This window comes from Dreissena polymorpha, chromosome 3 (genome assembly GCF_020536995.1).
Source record: "Dreissena polymorpha isolate Duluth1 chromosome 3, UMN_Dpol_1.0, whole genome shotgun sequence".
Lineage (NCBI taxonomy): Eukaryota > Metazoa > Mollusca > Bivalvia > Myida > Dreissenidae > Dreissena > Dreissena polymorpha.
This window is the reverse complement of record NC_068357.1, coordinates 79,658,571-79,681,296: the sequence shown is the minus strand read 5'-3', so window position 1 is coordinate 79,681,296 and position 22,726 is coordinate 79,658,571. Positions and strand designations below refer to the sequence as shown.

General features: G+C 32.9%; 1 protein-coding gene across 1 annotated transcript; it reads right to left on the bottom strand.

Annotated features, from left to right (window-relative positions):
* Window positions 1-21: 21 nt before the first annotated feature.
* On the bottom strand, window positions 22-15,591 carry LOC127872351 (cytochrome P450 3A8-like). The gene is made up of 15 exons (XM_052415683.1): window positions 15,478-15,591; window positions 15,129-15,225; window positions 14,068-14,120; window positions 13,478-13,574; window positions 11,769-11,885; window positions 10,445-10,536; window positions 8,755-8,809; window positions 7,675-7,921; window positions 6,994-7,121; window positions 6,304-6,385; window positions 4,701-4,858; window positions 4,040-4,128; window positions 3,111-3,248; window positions 1,837-1,999; window positions 22-941 (listed from the first exon to the last, which is right to left on the bottom strand). The coding sequence occupies exons 1-15, from the start codon at window positions 15,555-15,557 to the stop codon at window positions 855-857; spliced, it is 1,683 nt and encodes a 560-aa protein (XP_052271643.1). The 5' UTR covers window positions 15,558-15,591; the 3' UTR covers window positions 22-854.
* Window positions 15,592-22,726: the final 7,135 nt, after the last annotated feature.

Sequence of the window (22,726 nt, the reverse complement as noted above, 5' to 3'; positions counted from 1 at the left end):
AAATATAACATGTTCATACTATAGTTAAAGCAAATATTAAACTAGTAAATCTGTTGAATTGATTCCAATTATAAAATAAAAAACAAAAAACTACTTTTTTACAAAACGAACCACAACCTGAATGTTATCCTAGTATTTTTAACATCAAACAATAAGCACACTTTAATTTATGATGATCATTACATCATGGCCGCCATAGAAGATGTGCTTAAAGTGATATTATGGGCATCTAACAGTATATGCTATGTTTATAGGTGTCTATCGCAACCGTTGTTTATTTTTGGTGTTTTCACTTCACAAACACTTATATTTGTTAATGCAGCATCAACATACTAAAACAATATCCCGGAAAGAGAAAAATAATGCATTTGAATATCAACCGTACTTTCGTTTCTACACTGACGACAGAAATGATTCGATGTACGATGTAAATCTAAATTTAGTTTTAGTGCAGATTCGTTGATACGACACAAAGACACAATTTTGTTTTACGGATCATTTCGGCTTAGAGGACTGGGTGAGTCATGTAAAATATCGAATATAATTATATATTTTTATAAACAACTGGTAGCAAGATGAGTTGCAGATAATTGGTCAGTTACCACATTTAAACTAACTCTTTTGACCTATTAAATCTTTTCAGCTCTATTTAGCAGTGAAAAATGCCCATAATATGACTTTAAATTTATGTGTAGAATATGCGATTACCTTTGATAAAGTTTCATGTATATCATGTCGTAATCAATATGTTCATCCGGCTGTTGTAGCATAATATTGCAGTTTAAATCATTTTAACACATGCCAAATTGTTTTATTCTGTTAACAAAGGCGGTCCCTTCTGTTTTCGTTACTTTTTATGTGTTCCTGCCTCGAAGTTCGAATCGCAAATAGACTGGGGCACCAGGGCGCGCCAATCCGTACGGACTTCGTGGTAATGGCACCTGTTATGTAAAATGTATATATGTGACCAATATTGTGGAAGTTGCAACTGTAATAAAATAAGTATACGTGTGACCAATAGACTGGAAGTGGCACCTGTGAAAAAACAAGTATATGTATGATCAATATGGATTTACCACATACATCAACAGCATCAACATGACACTGACCTCTATTCGAAAATAAATACCTTTACATTTACTAGATTTTCTGTGTTTTAGCTTGAAACTGGTGCTTTGTTATTGAGTTTCCCTTAAAACGAAGAGCTAGAATGATAAACATAATTCGAGCGTGTAATGTATGCTAATAGAGCTAAAAACTGTCGATGTTATGTTGTTTTACCTTTACAATGATAATACTATGCCATATATGCGTGCAGAAAATTTTGAAACATTTCGTAGGAAAACCGGGGATAAGCACATATTTGAATTTTCGTTTTAAATAAATCATGAGTCACATATATTGAGACATCCATGACGATACATTCTTTAAACTGTGGACTATTATTCAAACAACATTTAAACAGTAACAAACGCAAAATCTCGTTCTGGATTACCTGGTGTGGGCACCAAACGCAGATGAATTAAGACAGATTTGCATATTAGCGCCCCAAAAGATTAATCACAGTTTGCACTATTATTAAATGCCACAGTGGCAGTTAGTTTATAATGTTCATTTGTTCATGCTAATGTTTACTCGCGTTTTCTTATTTTGCAGACTTGTACTTTCTTAAATTGCTATTATGTTCACTTCCTAAGTGTTCGCTTCATTTTCAGAAAGGTACTTACTTCACGATGCTAATTCGTACATGTAAATGTCAATTTACGTTTAGTTTCCTTCCTTTCCAGACCTTTACTTTCCTATGATGCTATTGTGTTCATAAATATCTCCACTAACCTTAAGCTCGCTTCCTTTGAAGATCTTGTACTTCCTCAAGATGCTGATGACGGTCATCTTGACCTCAAGCTGAGCTAGACGCATACCCACACAGTTCCGCGGCCCCACCCCGAATGGCAGGTAGGCATACTCGTTGATCTTGTCCTTGTTCTCGGGCGCAAACCTTAGGGACAATGTTTTTTAGTTCACATAAAATATATTCCCCAAAAATATTTGTTATCCGTGTTTACTTTAACGTACTCAAAATTGAAATCTTAACTCGGGGTAAAATCCATTCGATGGCAAAGATGTGACATGTGTACTTTTCATTTATGTCGGTCCCACGACTTAGAGTATCGTTAAAATACTTTAATAACTCGTTAACAAGACGTGGAAACGCATTCTTACGACTGAAAACGTCAATGGAACGATATAACTAACTCATGGGAAAAATATAGTTAGTTGAAGGACGAGTTTGTCTTGGGAACAATTTAATAAGTCGTTGGCAGGACTTTTTTTTACATGAGCGGTCGACAGAGGTAACTCGAGGGGCCGACTAAGGGGCTGGTGAGAGGGAACGAGATAACTAATTCGTAATAATGATATAATCAACCAATCAAAATACAAGTTGCTTAGGCTAACATGATTGTGTAGGTCATAAATCAAACTTATTCGTGTGGTGAAATGCGTCTCAAACTTTGTATTTATTTGTGTAATATCACGACGCTTTATCAGTGAACATATTTTTCGTTTTGCTGGATAATCGAGTATACCATTATTAAGTGTATATTGCAACTGACAATACACGATGCAAATATATACATATATTGTACACTATTTAAAAAACAATCACGTTCTTTCAGGAAACAAGTGATTGCACAGAACACAACCGCTTTCAATTCAAAAACGACATACCAAAAACAGAATACTTTATATTCATAAGTTCTAGTGAGCGATTAAAGATGACTCTAAAGCAAGTTGACATATTTGGATTTAAGCATTTTTCATTCTTAACATCTGAACATTTGAAACAAATGATTCAAGAATCTTAACTAACAGACCACTATTTACTGAAATTGCCTTTGCCAGTCTCGTTGTTAAACGTTTATTCACGCTGTGGAGTGTTTTGGACCACAGCTTGATGAGGAATTGTTACAAATTATAATTTATACAATATCGTTTTCTTCACACACATGTATAGCCAATCAACAGAAAATGACACAACAGTTTGAATGAGACAGCACACAAAACCATATATTTTGTACATTTCTCTGGAAACTATAAATCATATGTACCTTTCAGGATTGAATGAATACGGGTCCTCCCAATATTCGTCTAAGAAGTGCAAAATGTCCGTGACAAAATTGCAGGTCATTCCTTTGGGGATCTTGATTCCAGAAATTTCAGTGTCGCGGTCCGGCATGCGCACGAGTCTAATACAACACGTAAATGCACGAATGTTTTAATTTATCCTAGAAATTTCATTGTCGCAACCTGCATGCGGCTTAGTAATAAATAAAAACTTTATTACATGCATGTTTTAATTGATTCCATGTATTTTGGTTGGCATTCGACTGAATCGAGTATATCAATAGTGTTGTAAAATATAGCGGCTTTACCGGCGTATTCATATATTAAAAGCGCTGAATAGTACAAGTCAAGGCCTTGAAGAAATTAATCCAACGTATTACATTTAAAGCTATGTTAAAATCATACAGTATGTTTAAAAATTTATTAAAAAAAACAACTATTTTTTCTAAATTCTAGCGACGGAAAATTACTCTTGTATTGATAATGTTTAGCTGTCAATTCATATGTTGAAATACATTCAAGGGCTAAATTGGGAAAAGGATCGTTAAAACAGTTTAGTAGTAAAGCACGCTTAGCTCTCTTTTGAAAAGAGAGTGCATACACGAAAAAAGAGTTATGTTTTATAAAATGAAGATGTCATTAACCGCATGCCGCAGTGTCTTATGTCATATAATTTTATTATTTTTAGAAACGTTTCAGTAGAATTTGATCACATCTTTTCTGTAAATGAGTGTTAAAACGTCACAACGGCGCAAAATGTATGTAAGTTTTTAGCGAGGCTTAGAAGACCTACTCCACGTACACCCCCTACTATTCGCATGTTACGTACATATTAATCAATTCCGTAAGAAAATTACATACTTGTAATTAAACTAAATAAACTTGTAAGCTCAGGTTTAAATAAAAACGATACCTTGTAGCTGGCGCATGAACCCGCAGTGTTTCTGACAAGACCATGTCCATATACTTAAGAGAGAAGACATTATCGTAGGACAGCGGGCTCTGCAAACAAGTTATATTGGGAGTTAATGTCCAGAACATTTCACACCATCAACGTCAAGTTGTACATAATAGATTTCCTTACCACATTACATTATCTACATTGTGTTTGTTGAGTTGGGTTTTGACCGTTCCATGCAGTATTTCCGTCATATCAAGGCATCAACTCAAACTTTTCCTTGGTTTACTGGTTCACCATTATTGAATGCACATGCTTATGTCAGTAGCTAGCAACTGCCTTACTTGAATCAGAGATAGATGGAGGATGGTTTTAACAAGAGGCACAGCTTATTTAAGCAAATAGGATCCAACAATGCCACGACGCAGTCAAAGTTAAATGTTTATGTGTTCAGAGCAACACTGCTGTTAATGCTTTACATTTCATTTATAGAAACACATTTTAATCCTGAAAATATATGAATAATTATTGTTGATCTAGTGAAAATCATATTTAAACCTTTATAAATATTTTGCGATTTATTTTTTCAAGATTTTAATACTTTAATTGCAACTTTAAATGATATCGTAATCATAGGTTTGTTAGTAATTATATTCAAATAACTATGATCACCTACCTCGCCAATTTCGTCATCAATAGCAGTCACCAGCTTCTCTTGAATCTCAGGATTGAGGGCAAGTTCATAGAGAACCCATGAGATCCCCGCTGCTGTAGTGTCATAGCCAGCGAGCATGAAAATGATGGAATTAATCAGTATCTCCTCGTCCGTCAGACCTGCACAACAAGGTGAGAGCGATGACTTACAATCACATTTGTTCAATGCAATATAATAATTATATATACGAGGGTCAATTCAAATTGTATTTAATTTTAAATATACAAATGAAATAATTATAAATATATATATATATAATGCCAATTTACACTAACTTATAACACGTGAACAAATTTCCAGGGTCCATATGAGAGTTCAAAACGGATGTTAATGCTTAACAACGTCCATATAATGACAAATAACATAACACAGTTGTTCCTTGAATGTGTAAATAAGATAGTAAATGGTAATATTTTTTGTTTTTGTTTTTAACCAAGTATAAATGGACAAAATAATATATAATATCTTTGAGACATCCGATGTGTCTTACACACATATAAGATATAAGTCAAAGAAGACATAAATACATATTTATGCTTAGATCACGTTCCGTAGACGCTTATGATCATGAAAGAGTAGTTTCATGGATTTGAAACGTACCCTTTGTTCCAATCAAAGCGTCTTAAAGACGCATAGTCTGTATGTTAAAGCTATAAATCTGAGTGCTTAACAATTCAACAACGTTCATCATTAGTTTTTTTTCCTGCGATACCAGCAACACATGTATTTTGTAAGACTATCTCTTCTACGATGAGGTATTAAATACAAATTTGTGTAATGGTGAATAATTTAAACTCAAAATGAAGTATATAAAAAAACGTTCGTCTCTTCGATGTGATACACCTCTGAGTTAATGTGTGATGCAAAATCACCAACGTCAATCGACGTTCAAAAAAATATCCGAATAACATTCTCGAATCAAATACATATTTTTTAACACTTCATTCATCTGGAATTGGCCAGTATTACTTGCTCCTAATGTTATACTTGTACAAAAAAGATCCTGCCATTTCGATCAAAACAGTAAAAACGTTAACAAAGAAAGGAGACATCTGATAGTTTAACCTTAAAGTGATATTATGGGCATTTTTCATTGTTGAATTGAGCTGAAAAGAATTAACAGGTCAAAATAGTAAGTTACAATGTAGTTACTGACCAATTATCTGCAACTCATCTTGCTCCCAATTGTTTATAAAAATATATTTTGTATTTGATATTTTACGTGACTCACCCAGTCCTGTCAGCCGAAATGATCCGTAAATCAAAAATTTGTCTTTTTGTAGTATAAACGAATCTGTACTAAAACTAAATGTATGTTCACATTGTACATGCGTGATAAGTTGTCAAACGAAAGTACGTTTGATATTCAAGTGCATTATTTTTCTCTTTCCGGGATATTGTTTTAGTATATTGATACTGCATTAACAACTATAAGTGTATATGAAGTGAAAACACCAAAAGATAAACAACGGTTGCGATAGACACCTATTAACTGTTAGATGCCCATAATATCACTTTTAAGCGTAATAGAGCTGTTGCTGTCTGATTATTGAAACAGCCTTACCTTTCCGCTGGTTGTCAGATACCTTTTCAGTTTCGGCCAGATAGCTCGCATTTACCATCAATTGCAGAAGGTCTTTGTGCTTCTGTAAGTATTGATATTTACATCAACCATTGTCGTTATGAAGTTTGTAAAGTAACGTTTCGAATGAGAATTGTATCGTTTTTCTATATTGTTGTTGTTAAGAGATTATTTTATTTTTTTTATTTCTGTTCTGAACTTTTTGCTTTCAATCAAGGTTGATGAAATACATATGATGTAGAATACCTGACCATACGTTAATGTATTCAAATTGTGCGAATGTGTTAGCGAGACGATGTATTCGTATTTTCGGAATCCCGTCAGTTTCAAACACTTTATTAACGAGGGACGACAAAACACATTTTGAAAATTCAGGTTTTCGGTGTATTGCATATAAACAAATCTAAACAAAATCTATCTTTCTATGAACAATGCACATACTGTTTACTATATATATACATTATTCATTGTTAAAAAGAAATATGCAAACATGCAATGTATGAATGTAAGATATGTCAGTAAAACGGGTTTTATCGCTGAACAAATCAGTTACAAGCTTGTCCAGATTATAATACACTATACATATCATTTTACAGTATGCTGATTAAAATTATATTTTCGAAAACTATAATATTTATTCTATCGAAGGTATTAAGATAAAAACTTCCTTACAGACTCTGATTGTTTCCTGTCCTCAAATAGCGACCTCGTTGTGGTCAAAAAGAAGTCCAGGATGTCTTTCGATAAGACGCTTGTCTCGAAAAACCTAGGGAACATATCCGCCAGGTCTGGGAACAAGACTAGAAAAATATGTTGAAGTAACAGATTAGTAAATAAATACTAAAATGTGTTCAATATAAACCTGTGAACCTAAAGCATAAATACATTGAAATTGTGTCCTGTATTAAATCTCGCCAGTGTTCATTCGTGTTTTGGACGAGATAAACGGCAATTAAAACATGTGTGTGAATTTCTTTTATTTTTAATCAATCAAACCAATTTAAAAAACAACACTATCCATCTTTACGGTGATTTGATATATTAAACCTTAACACAATAGTAAAGTCTGATTATTTACGGAATTATTTTCGTAAATCCTTTAAGTTGCTGACAACATGCTTTTTCACCAAACTTACAACACGCGATGAGTCAGTCAAACAAACTGTAAGCAATGAAAAAAGACTCAAGTTATTGTATTTTAGTGACACAATGCACATTTTAAAGCTGCACTCTGAACATAAAATACAAAACATAAAAACACAGGAAAATAGCAAATTGGATTACTACAAATCAGTATATTTATACTTATTTAAACGCGCAAATTATCTGCGCCTATAAATATATAAGTCTTACTATACAATATGAACTTTGGCATTCCAGCTGGGCTCGTCTCCAAAACCCTTTTTGAATACTTAATGAACGGATTATCGGGGTTTGTCTGGGCGCTGACATCTAAGCCGAATCCAATGGAGCATATGACGTCCATTGTGTAACAGCGTACGTCACTAGCAGTGTATAAACCAATTGTTATCATCCCAGGATGTTGCGATGTGATTACCATGGCGTAACGGCAATATTTACATACCGCTGTTAATTTTGATACAAATCAATTGATTAATACTTTAAAAATGTAAGTAAACTATGTACTTAATATGTCGTAGAGAATAAAGTTTCCATTGAGAACATATTAAACCGCTTCGAAGAAGTTGTTGTTTATGAAAACATTGAATATCAACGAAGAAAACACATGTTGCTCGATGCAAAAATATCCTTTTTTGTCTACAACTTGTTTCGAAATATACATATTTTTGTATGTAATATATTGCTTTTGAGGTCAAATAACTGTTATGAGACATATGCTATATCGGCATTTTGAATATACTAAGATATTGGTGAATATACACAAGAAAGTTTTTAAAATGACTGTATCATATATTGCAGTTATGCTTTATCATTGATTGCGATTACATTATATGTATTCTGCATCAATTATTGCGATATATATATGCCGATTTTGAAGATTTTGTATCATTTGTTGTGATTAGCAATAATTGATTAAATCTTGTATTTGGTCTGTTTTAGGCACAATGGAAGAATTCCAATGCATTTATTATGATTTTACAATAAGCGTTTTCGGAGACACAATTAATCACTGCATATCAAAACATGAAAGTGAAAACCTGAAAATAAACATCTCAGAATACTGTGCTACCAACAAACAATTATTATCGTATTCCAAAGACTTTCAAATCATACCAAAAAAGAGAAAATCTCCAAGTATTATTCCAAATAATGAATCAAAAACAGTACGAATTCAAAATGTGAACAATAATCAACACTGAAACTTTGGTTGGCTTATAGGGAACATGTTTTTACTCAGGTAAGGTGGTGTTTCAGCAGAGATATTTTTTTAGGGGTTGACGTGCAATTTACCGTAGCAAAACTACCGTCCAAGCCAACAACTTCTATTGACTCGTCCACCATGTTTCTGTAAAATAGCAATAATTTAGTTGTATATTAATGTTTCACAAGAAATTCAGAGACTTAATATAAATCACCAAAATTATCATTACTATCACTCCAATCATGATGATCATAATCATCGCTATCATCAGTAAAGTTGGTATAATCATTAGCAACAGCAACACCACCAGCAGCAGCATACACTGCTCGTACTGCCAATACTATAATGCAAGAGTAATCTTGATTTTGGATGATTTAGAATTTGCATTATTTTTCCAAAACTGAAATCCCGTATGACTATAGGCCATGCAACAGTGGCTATTTCATGAAAGCATACTAATATATAACGAAGTATCAGTTAAAAAAAATTTGAAATAAATTACGGACAGAAATACCTGCAAATTATATTCCTTAAACCGAAAAGAGTATATTACAAAATCTAAACAGTATCTTCACTTTTATTAACCAACAATTGTATATGCATGTGTGTGCCAGCTATCTATTTATAGATAACACATTCTAGCGTTGTTTCTTACCACGACTAACCGCCAGCGTCAAACATAGGTTATCAATGAAGTGCATGAAACTGTTTCGTAGGTGTTTACAACATTTAGGAGAACGAAATAATGCCATGTGAACTTCCATCACATATTGAAAATCCCAATAATTGATACATAATGATCGCTATTATCATACAAATGAATGATTCAGTTAATGCAATAATTGATACAGACGTAGACGCACACGTGTGCAGTATTAAATGCATATATCTGATGTAAGAAAGAATCCCTAAAATACGTTGTTCTGATCGAAAATGCACATTCTTAATCTTACATCTGATGTATAAATAGTTCTTGTTATTTGTTAAAACGCCAGTACAACAAAGATTTCAAAACAGAAACAGTAACAGATCAGTAAAGCATCCATCCTTATTTCAATATTATACAATGCATATTTGCCTGCCCGAGAAATCTGCATTCAAATCTGAATATAGATTACTGTTTGAAGACCATCATAATGACAAAAAATGAAAATAATTTACCTTTCTAGCAACGCACGTATGCCAAATATTCATTTCGCAATTGCAATCACATCGCAACATCCTGGGATGATACAATTGGTTTAAACACTGTGACTGGGGATCAAACGTTCCAAAGCTAGAGCTTAAATACTTTCTACCAATTACTTGTCTCATGGAAGATTTTTTAATGAACCCAGCCAATTGTTGTGTAAACCAATTGAATCGTTTTTTAACATCCTCAAAGTCCACAGATTTGTACAATAAGAAAATTGCGTTTTAAACAATGATATATTGAACTTATGAACTGGATAATTTTCTTGTAAAGTAATGTCATTGGTTTGTGCAAGCTAATGATTGTGTTAACCGACTAAATTGTTGTATAAACCCACCGCATTGTATTTTGAGCCACAAAAATAACTTTATTCATCAAGACCAAAGTATTTTCTATACTTGAAATTAAATCATAAGCATATCTAATATTTTTGAATTACTGTACCTTATATGGAACCGATGAACAGACACAACAGTTACCCATTCGTCCATCAAATACAATATAATGCATTGTATTGAATACTTTGACATACATTGATTCTTAATGATAATAAACAAGACCGTATACAATTAAACAATACTATTTACGGATCAAAATCAAATCCGGTAGGACTGTCCTTGATTTTTCGTTCCAAAATGTCATGGAAAACGTCTAAACTTCTCTGCAGAAATTGAGTCATCTGAAAACAATTAGTAAGTCATAACAATTATTCAATCAAAGAGTGAGCTTTTCACAGAAATGAGCATACTTTTCATTAAATAATTATAAAATTGTGTAATGTTTATGCATCGTGCATAAATCTTTTTTATTTTGTTTCCGATAGGTGTTTACTTGAAACACAGGTCATTTAGGTGTCCTGCTTAGTTTAATCCATACAAATGTATATGTGATCTCAATAAGTTATGCCTAGCTTAAATCAAGCAACAAATAGTATATGTTTACATAATAATATGTAAAGACACATTATGTCTAATATTATTTCGTTGTCAGTGTTTCTATTTTAATAGTTTAAAAATATAAAATTATACAAGTTTAAAAGTTAAATAAAAACAAGAAGTTCTCTTTTCATTGTTCATTATTTGCTATTTTAGAATGCAAAATGAAGTTAATCACAATAGTAAAAGATGTATTCGAGCTTAAAACTGAAGTAAACTGTGTCTGGTACATGTACTTAGAATAGCTAATACAGTAGTTCCGGAACAAACGCATTTGCGACTTAATATATTTATTGACTTGTGCCATTAAATGCGTATTAGGTTTTTGAAAAAAAATGTAAACAAGTTTCATGTGCCCTACGTTTATATCTATAATGTGTTAACTCCGGCATTTTCTATATATACTGATACAAAAGTAAACCATGAATGCAGACGGTTAATTTTAATTCAAATAGCTTTGACCTTATTTCCTGCATAATATGCTTTATTTTGGAGTCACTGTTCCTCCTATTTTATTTGTCCTTCCAAAAATATATTTGCTGAAGTTTTATATGCAGTTTTAAAACAAACACAATATGCAATTATTTACATTTTAAATAACGGCACCATCCTATTAATACAACAAAACCTTATAGTTATATGATTGAAGAAATATCAAATAGTTTTGACTACCGCATTTATTGAGAATAACCTTAAATATCAACCACCCGAATTTAGATCACAATGTAATGTGGTGTTGACATAAAACGAGTAAAATGTGTATCAGTTTTTAAGAAGAAATGATTGATCGAATTGTTATTTCGGTACATTTTTCTATCTGTTTTTATGGAACTGTTCCGTTATGCTTTACAGGATTCGCAGATATAATGGTACGTACGTGTCTTTAAATATGTACGTGTCTTTATAATTTGATATTCGACGAGAGCGTAGTTTGTGTATTTTGCACGCGCCAAAATGAGAGGTAAATAATACGTACGTTTCTCAATTTTCCGGAAGTGAATGTTGGAGATATTGTGTGACGGATGTTCCTCCATACATTCCCGTCTGCTACCGTAAGGGCTGACTTCCAAAACTTGGTTAACTTCATGAATGGCTAAAATAAATATGACTGATCACAGATTACGTTATAATTTGGAAAAATCACTAATCGCTTGGGTCCATGTTTATTCATCAATACAAATAGCAACGTTTGGAAATGTATGGTATAAGTTCTAAAGGGGTATAAATAGGTCGGCTTTGTTTGTATTTGTAGATTAGTTCCTTTTCGACTACAGTTAGCTCATTATGCAAAACGTCTATTGCAACTGAAAACATAATACGTGTAAAGTTTTCGTTTATCCACTGAATCATAGGATATGGCTAAAGTGGCTAAATACATATTACATAATTATACGTTTACCTTAAGTGAGCCCATATGAGAGATATTTTAATTTCATGTTGTATGATAATACAATTTACAAAAGTATGATCAACATTTCATTAAATACTAGTAATTCTACAGTGTGCCTAGTAATATTAAAGTGACAATATATCACTGTTTTATACTGAATAAATACGTTTTGTATACACATGTTTAAAGTTGAACACCTTGAAATGAAGCCATGGACAGAAAAGATAAACGGTTCAAACATACAAGCTAACATGCAGATGGTTAAAAAAATACGTTTACAGCTTATATGGTGAATATAATTGTAAAAATATATTAAACATTTCTACGTTAACCAGGCTATGTGAGCGGCATTCGATGTTCCGGAGGAAAAAGTTAGAAGGATCTTTTTATTGGCCCAGATTATTATATATTGCATGCTGATATATATTGCATATACACTAAGTATAATACAAATTGGTATTGTGCCTTTGATACTTAAATAATATGTGGTTCGGATGCAAATTGTAGTATGTTCTTCTCCATCACATTATACTCAAATGTTTCCTTTATTGATAAAAATGTTGTACTACAACGGTTCCATATTTATTTAGATACACTTGTAGGTGATATAAAACGAGTTCTGATTATATGTTTGTAAAGTTGAAGGGGCTTTTTCACGTTTTGGTAAATTGAGAACATTTGACAAAACTGTTTTAGATTCGCACATTTTCGTTATAGTTATGATATTTGCGAGCGAATAATAATACTGAACATTTACCATGCTCTAAATTATCCATAATATTCATCTTTTGACGATTTAAAAGCCTAAAAATTATAAAGCGTTTCAACGCGAAACGATTGAATATTTGGAGAGTTATATTGTCGTTTTGTTTTGGGATACTACAAGGATTGTGTATGTAAAGTATAAAATACAGCTCAGATTGTATCAGCACGGATGGTCGAGTGGTTTAAGCGATAGACTTTTACTCCAGGGGTCAGTGGTTCGAGCCCCGTTGATATTAACGTTTTTGTCTTTCTTTAATTTTATTCTTGTTTTTTACTTGAGCTTTTTAGATCCAATGTTTACATTTATCAATATAAAGCATTTTATAAATGACAAACTTCATTACATGGCAAAGTCTGTGAAAAGGCCCCTTTAATACAATACTAGATTATAATATTTCAGCAAGCAACATCCACTTACTATATTCATGTACTTTGTATTATACCTTTGTGGGACATAAGAAACTGTTAAGTTTATGTAAACTAATATTATGTTCTTTTCCGTTCTCAAATATTTCCATAGAAAAACATACCGGTCTATCAGTGAAGTGATCGAAGTCTTTGACCATGATGTGCTTTATGATTTCTGGGTCGCTGATGACAAGCGCTGGTACGTTACCTAGGTAAATGCTGTTGACAGAAAATGTAATAATTTACCCGCATATACTTTAGTGTTGTTGAAAGATTGCTCCACAAATCGTTTTACTTCTAACGTGTGGACATTTCGACCTCATTCTTCAAAGGTTCTAAATGTTGGCAAGTATTTCATAAAGACATGTAAATAAGAACATAAATGACGGCGTGCCTATGCATAAAAATTGGACCACCATTTCGTGTATCTGTTTAGAGATGTTTGGTTATTTTGGTGTGACAAGGGATTTATTTCGGCAATATTAGCCATTTAAAAGTTCTTGATAAAAGTATTTTGTATGTAAATATATAATGCAATACCTTTTTCATGCTGGATTAGTAATATGTTACTACAATACTTGCGACAATATATGATGCCAGTGTAGAGAGATATAATACCGAGGAGTGTATTTAATTTATTGGGAACAATGTTGAAACTTGGTCTTAATCAGTCAAGTTTGGATTGTTCAATAAAATGAAAAGCGAATATTACCCAAAGACTTTCCCGTATCGTTTGTACAAATCCATGCCCAAGTAGCTGAACCCCTGAAAAAAAATACACTAATGTTTGTTCTGCACATTGTATTTTATGATTACAATGCATTTTTAAAGTTGCGTAAACATTAAAAGTGACTCACACGCTTTATGCACCCGGTAAGCTCAGTACATAACGACCGATAACATATGTTATTTTTAACTACTGTGATTGTGTTGATAAATTTGTATATGAACTTAAAATACTTCTGGTCCGTGAAGTTGTATATCATGTTTGCAAACTATTCACCTCCTAACAGTGGTTTAATAAAGCACACGGCTCGTTGAAATTGTGAAAATCTAACAAGTTTAAATATATGAAATTATTTTATTTTATGTTGTTTTGAATTTATAATTTTAATTTTATAATAATTAATGATTGATAATATTAAATGAAATGTGTGTTTAAATTGTTGTAATGTTTGGCCTTATATAAACACTGATTTAATATTTGATAAGCATTACATTGAAACAAGAAAAATATTAAACTAGCGTAAAAGGGTTGTCAAAATAGTACATTTTTAAAAATTGTTTGAGGTCAGTTGTTTTAAGTCAAGTTAACACACAAATAAGTTTCAATTAAAAGCACAATTGTTAAGGCGTGATCATAGTTTAACGATGTTACGTGTTATTGAAATTGTATTTAAACATTGCACACTTACGTTGTCAAGTAACACTTAATATATTGAAACACAACAAGGCCGTTACAACATAGCTAATAGTACCATTTGTTTAAAGAATTTAATACTTTTAATTGTGTGCCTTGTTAAAGCAGTATATAGTTCATTCAACAAACATAACTATGGTTATGGTACCAATGCTGTTTATTTGTATTACATTGTACTAGTGTTATTGTAAAATAAAATGTACGATAAATCGGGTTCATGTTATCGTCCAATACGTAACGAGCTTTTTATTTCCTAAAATATAGTATATGTATGGTACCACACAAGTGATGATGTTCATAGCATAGCTTTAAGTCACTTTCGGTTTTAATAGAAACGGTTACGAGACGCATACCCCTCTGACCATGTCCACAAAGTCTCCAAGGAGAAATACGGTCTTCTTCGTCGGTATTCCCAGCCTGCGAAACAGGCTTTGTTTGTACCACGTATACCTTATTATTAAACAAAAATAGTATGCACATGAATATATATATTATTAGATCTCAAAATAAGCATGTTAAATTATTGTTCTTTTATACAATAATGGTATAAATTAGACTATTCAAGGTTAATAAACAATTACTACTGTGTACGTGTCATCAATAGTGAAACACATGTTAATATGTACGCGCTGAATTAATCGATTATTATACGTATGCTATAAATAGAATTGTATGTGATGATAAAGTATTTTTTATACTCACAAGCACACTGCAAGAAGTGTGGCCAATGCGCAGCATAGCCAGTTTGGCAAAGTTATTATTCCCAGAATATCGACAGCCATTTTTTCTTGAAACACTTAAAAACCTTTATCTTCTACACGTTATGCTAGTTTTGAAGCAGTTTGCGACTTTGTGTACCTTTCGCGGTCGCCTATCTTGCAGATTTACTTTCACCAATCTTCTATATTGATTGATTTTTATTTGGTAAACATATGAACATTACATAGTTACTACATAATGCAGACAATATAAAATATATTATCACAGCAATATACATAGCATACCATGGAATGCACACACAATACCAAGGATAACACAAAAAAGAGAAAAATGATTTTCACTTATTTCCATTGTGGTCCTTGTTATTGGTGGCAGTAACCATGAAACAGTCATGTATTAGATTTTAATAATGTATATGTATCAATTATGTACTGTTTAATAAAGTATATTACTGATAAGAATGAATAAATATATAAATAAATATAATCACATGTTCATTACTTATCACAGAAGTTGCATAAGAAAGTTACACACTGCATAGGTAGTTAATAAACACACTTTGTAGCATACTATAAGTTAAAGAATAATTATGAGATCCTTGCATCTTATTGATCATAAGACTTAAAAATGTATCACAGTATTTAAACAGAACATAAAATTCATAATAAAAATTATACTATAAAAAGCTATAAAGACTCTAAAAACTGTTTCTTGATGGCACCCTTGAAATTGTTAGGTTTAGGTACATCCCTGATGTTTTGAGGAAGATTGTTCCATAAACAGATACCATTATATGTACATGTTTTAGAACCAAAACTTCCTACTCTTGGTTTGGAAAAACGACCAGAGTCTTCAAATGTAAAATTTTCAGCAAAATGATCAGATTCTGGCTGAGCTACCATATTAGACATAGTACAACGATTATGTACGCCAGACACTGGCTTAAAATTCTCACCCATATACTCTGGTGCAAGGCCATTTTTAATCTTATGTACATGACAAAGTATGATCTGTTCTACTCTTCTTGAAACAGGTAGCCAACCTAAATGTGAAAACTGTTCTTGACCAACATGTGATCTGTTATCCATATTCAGAACAAACCTAATCATCTTGTTTTGTGTAGTTTGAAGCCTATTTTTAAGTGACTGAATAAGACCAGGGTACCAAAAAGAGCAGGCATAGTCAAAGTGGCACTGTATAAGAGACATGACAAGCAGTTTTCTGGTGATATTGATCGTTAATCAGCGGGGAATATAAACGGTGAACTCAAGACGAACTCTATAAATTCATTAAGCAAACAGTCTACGGTCGATATTGTGTTGATCTTACTTTGAAGGATTTACTTCAAAGTGTGTCACCGTTTTTCCCAGTTGAGGATTAAGACGTGCTTAATATAATAACTAGCGAAAGTCTGTCTTCCTGACGAAAGTTGAACAAATATTAGAACAACTTCTTAAGACAAACTTGCTCTTAATTATATTTAACTATAAATAAAACCCGGTTCTATTGATTAAGGAAATTGGTTAATTACGACGCGCGTGGTTCAAAACTCATGTCTTATGAGAAAGCGCTTATCTTATTGATATGTTTTACTTACTTCGCCATAACAATGATTTATAACTTTAAAGGATCAGGGTGCTTGATCAACGGGGTTCATAAGTGTTTACACACGGGCTAGACAGATTGTAAACACACAGTTAAGAACTTTATTTTTGCAAATACATATGCAAACATTTTAGTGCATAAACGACCGTTATTCTTGCAGTTTGTGCCAATATCTCAAGATTTTAGAATACATCTTTGAAAACATCTAAATATCTGTTCCAAAATTGCACGTTGCTTGCAGAAAAACCGCGTAATGAATGCGTTCCGCATCGAAATATTGGCTTAGAAAACAGGCAAGTTAAAGTTAGTCTGAGGTATTGTGGCATTGCCATAAGCAGAATAAAAACTGTCATTTATACACTAGCTGAAATTCCTAAGAAAATGATATGTTTCAAAAAGTTATTTGAAGAAATGTACAACATACCGGTGTGTTTTCATCCATTAACGTTCAATTGTGAACCCCACAAAGTCACGTGATCCTGCACCCTGCAATGGGATCCCTAAAATCCCGATCACAACCAGCATGTGCCTATAACAACTCGATCACCCGTGCGCGCAAGACTATATAAGGCAAACAATACATTACACCATCATTTTATTTCCGGCTGTAATAGAATCGGTTTTCTGCTATGGCCTCGCAAATAAAACACAATCCATGGAATGGCCGATTGAAAACATGTTTGTTCTATAGTTTGTTGTTCAAATTAAGATTTCTTGTGACATTTGTTTCGTTTCAACTATAATATGAAATTAGTTTTTAGCTATCATTTCCATGACGTTAAAGAAGAATTTCGCTTTAATTGTCCATTGAAAAAACGATATTAGTGATACTGGTCCTGTGAAATAATCCAGGATCATAATCCACAAGCTACTGGTTATCCTTTGTCCTGTAAAATAAGATAATACTGTTTATTCTAGTACTGTGAAATAAGATATGGTCTATCCCAGTCCTTTAAAGTAAAATATGAGCTATCCTAGTCCTGTGAAATAAGATACGGGCTATCCTAGTAATATAAATGGCCGATTGAAAACATGTTTGTGCTATAGTTGTTGTTCCAATTAAAAAATGTTGTGACATTTGTTTCGTTTCAACTACAATATGAAATTAGTTGTAGTTGTCATTTCTATGGCGTTAAAGAAGAATTTAGCTAAACAATAATTGTCTATTGAAAGACGATATTAGTGAAACTGGTCCTGTGCAATTAGATATTGGTTATTCTAGTCCTGTGAAATAAGATATAAGCTATCCTAGTACTGTAAATAAGATATTGGCTATCCTGGTCTATGAAATAAACTACTGGTTATCATTGTCCTGTGAAATAAGATCATACTAGTTATTCTAGTACTGTGAAATAAGATATGGTCTATCCCAGTCCGGTGAAATAAGATATGAGGTATCCTAGTCCTGTGAACGAAGGTATGGGCTATACTAGTACTGTCAAATAAGATATTGGTTATCCTAGTTCTGTGAAATAAGTCATAAGCTATCACATTCTTGTGAAATAAGATATGAGCTATCCGCATCCTGTGAAATAAGCCCAGTGAAATAAGATATTTGATGTCCTAATCCTGTGAAATAATATATTGTCTATCATAGTCCTGTGAAATAAGATATAGGCTATAATAGTCCTGTCACATATGATATTTGCTATCCTAGTCCTGTGAAATAAGTTAAAGGCTATCCTAGTCCTGTCAAATAAGATATGGGCTATTCTAGTCCTGTCAAATAAGATATGGTATCCTTGTACTGTGAAATACAATATGGGAGATCCTAGTACTGTGAAATGAGTAATTGGCTATCCTAGTCCTGCAAAATAAGATATTGGAGATCCTAGTCCTGTTAAATAAGATATTGGATATCCTAGTCCTGTAAAATAAGATGTCGGCTATCATATTCATGTGAAATAAGCTACCGGTTATCCCGCTCATGTGAAATAATATACTGGTTATCCTTGTCCTGTCAAATAAAACATTTTCTATTCTAGTCCTGTCAAATAAGACATTGGCTATCCTAGTCTTGTCGAATAAGACATCTTGGTTATCTTTGTACTGTGATGTAATAAATCGGCTATTCTAGTCCTGTGAAATAAGATGCTGGCTATCCTAGTCCTGTGAAATAAGATATGGGCTACCCTAGTCCTGTGATATAAGATATGGGCTATCCTAGTCCTGTTATATAAGTTTTGGCTATCATATTCATGTGAAATAAAATATGGACAATCCTAGTACTTTGAAGTAAGATATGGGCTATCCTAGTCTTGTGAAGTAAGATATGGGCTATCCTAGTCCTGTGATAAAAGATATTGGCTATCCTATATACATGTGAAATAAGATACTGACTATTATAATACTGTGAAATAAGATACTGGTTATCATTATGCTTTGAAATACAATATGGGCTATCCTAGACAAGTGAAATAAGATATTGGCTATGCTAGTCCTGTGAATTAAGATATTGGCTATCCTACACATTTGTAATAATATACTGGTTATCCTAGTCCTGGGAAATGAAACATTGGCTATCCTGGTTCTGTCAAATAACCTTTGAAATAAGATATTGACTATCCTAGCACTTTGAAATAAGACATTGGCTATCCTAGTACTGTAAACAAGATATGGGCTATCATATTGAAATATGATATTGTTTTTAGTACTGTGAAATAAGACAGTAACAATCCTAGTACTGTAAAAAGATATGAGCTATACTAGTCCTGCGATATAAGATATTGGCTATCCTAGTCATGTGAAAAGAAATATTGGCTTTTCAAGTGTCAAATAAGATATTAGATAGCCTAGTACTGTGAAATAACACATTAGCAATCCTAGTACTGTAAAACGATAAAGGCTATCCTAGTCCTGTGAAATAAGATGTTTGCCATTAATTGTCTGGTGAAAAAAGATATTGGCTGCCCTAGTCCTGTGAAATAAGGTACTGGTTATCCTAATGCTGTGAAATAAGACTTTTGATATCATAGTCCTGTAAAATAAGATATTGCCTATCCTTGTCCTGTGAAATAAGATATTGGTTATCCTAGTTCTATGAAATAAGATATGGGCTATCATAGTAATGTGAAATATGATACTGGCTATTTTTATTATATAAAACAAGACACTGCTTATCCTAGTAGTCTGAAATAAGCCCAGTGAAATAAGATATTTGATGTCCTAATCCTGTGAAATAGGATATTGGCTATCCTAGTCCTGTGAATCAAGATATCTGGTTTCAAAGCCATGTGAAATAAGAAATTGGCGAGAATTGCTCTGTATAGTAAAATAGTGTCTATTGTTGAAATGTGAATAAAGCTTTTGGCTATTATAGAAGAGCAAAATTAGATATTGGCTATGATTGCGTTAATAATATACCATTAGCTATAATCTTAATGCAAAATATGCTATATTTGTTATTACATAAAGAACCCTAGTAAGTCATGTGTAGTTAAAATGATTTTACAGATCCCAATTACGATAACAATTCATCGATTTAAAAAAATCTGACAATCAATTTGTTAGTTAAAACTATATGAAAACAAAAACCAACAGTTGATCATATTTTTTTTTTATTAATGACATGAATTTGTGACAAAAACGATGTAAAAATGGTATGAAGGAGACAATAAATATTTATTAACTGTAATAACCATATAAAATTTTCAAAAATGACGTGAGGTCAAAACTTAGGCCACCAATTCAAATCTTCGACAAGTGTTGAACCTTTAAATCATGTGTTCTCTTGAGAGCATTTATCGAAATTTTTTGTGTACTCTTCACTTCAGCATCGTGGGTGCCGGCCCCCTTTAGGTGTTAGTATTATCTACACGTTGTTGACATGGGTTACAATATATTAAATAATCGCGTCATGAAGGGCTGTACTCACTCAAAAATTAACATATTTTACTTGAAGCAATGTCTACACTTTAGACAGTTGTTCTGGTTTTATCTTTTGCACATAACGATGGGATAAGCATAGGTGTTCTGTACTAAATAACTGAAATATGGCATATGAAATTTCGGTTACATTCCACTAGAAAGGGCCGACAAAAAAAGGTGCAAAACAGGGGATTTTGATTTGTTTTAATTTCTTTCTTGCAACGTTAATACATTTCCAAAATTGAATGTTGTCGCTGAATGGCGTTACTAGCTCGGCAAGCTCGGTCGGCATAGCACAATATAAGTGACATGGGTTTGGTCCAACGTTGGATGTAAATATTGTGTACAAATAAGGGATTTTTGTCACACTGTTACGTTGACGACACCTTATTCTGTAAAGACAAGCCTGTTTAGTGGGTGAAGTTCTACTCTTTACAATTGTCGATGCCATTAATTATACATTTCATCGCAGTAAGGTGGTTTGAGTCACTCCTTGGGGGTAATTATATAATGACATAAAACATATACATGAGAGAAAAGCGTGGTCGATAAGTTGTTCTGCATAGCCCGGCTAGCTCAGTTCTTAGAGCACAAGACACTTTATCTCGGGGTCGTGGGCTCCAGCCCAAAGTTGGGCGTTATTGTTTTGTTAACGAAAGATGTATCTGTCAAATCGAGGTGTCAATTCTGACAGATCAGCGTGTCTAGTCCGTAGAATTCCAGTCTATACATTTTCGATGTCGTGTTCTCATCACCACTTTTGACAGCAGTCCTCATACGTATCCTCCTGGGATTCTTGGTTTTAGATTTACATCGGGCTTTAGCATTTCGAATAATATCGCTACATCAGATCAAACCCGAGATTAGCATAAAGAGCAAGCTAGAAACCAAACTGATGACTCAACCTGACTCACCCTGGTCAGAATGTTTATATTAACATTACATAGTCCTATTTAAAATCTTTCTCTATTGGATCAAACAAGTTTAGCGGGTCAACTCTTTCAAAAATCCTATGATACCTCTAGAAAACATAATCAAAATTTAATATTAAATGAAACTTTGTCAGTTTTTTTTTCATTGGAATATCTTATCAATATTCGAATTCGGTCAAATGAGGTAAACACATGGAAACCAGGATAACTATAAGAAAATGATTGTTGCTGAAATGAGGTAAAAATATTGGGCAAAACATTATATGCGCCACGTTTGAATATATGTAAATTGAGCTCAAAACCTACGTCACCAGGTTTTATTGTAAACAAATCACAAAATTACCACTCTGAAAGCGCTATCCATGCTCTTGTTTCCGTTCAAGTTAGTTTAAAGGTTTGTTTTGGGGAATGTCATGTTTAAAAGCGCCTAACGTGAAGTCAAAAATAAAGCCACCAATTAAAAAGATATGGGTATGGGGGTCTCTTTGTGCAAAATGTTGCATTTATTTTCGATTAAAAATGTCGCTAGTACATGGATTATATATGGGGATACTAAGTGTATTGTGACCTGTATATCAGTCTTGTCAAAAAGCTTAAGTCTACAGTCAAGTCGGTTACGTACGTTAAGAGTCAGACTTTTCGGCTTCGTGCTTTCTTTGCATCTTTTTTCTGTAATAATGGATGTACTCTTAATGTCGGGGTCATGCTCTCGAGTACGTCCTTTCACCAAAACACATTTCAAATTGAATGTTGTCGATGAATGGCGTAGCTAGCTCGGCTAGCTCAGTCGGCAACGCACAATCTCAGTGACATGGGTTTGAGTCCAA

Coding starts and splice junctions, on each gene's coding strand:
- LOC127872351 (XM_052415683.1), bottom strand. CDS start 15,557: ATGGCTGTCGATATTCTGGGAATAATAACTTTGCCAAACTGGCTATGC. Junction 4,859..6,303: donor ATCTGACAACCAGCGGAAAG/GTAAGGCTGTTT, acceptor CTTGTTGTGCAG/GTCTGACGGACGAGGAGATA. Junction 3,249..4,039: donor GTTCATGCGCCAGCTACAAG/GTATCGTTTTTA, acceptor GTGTTGTATTAG/ACTCGTGCGCATGCCGGACC.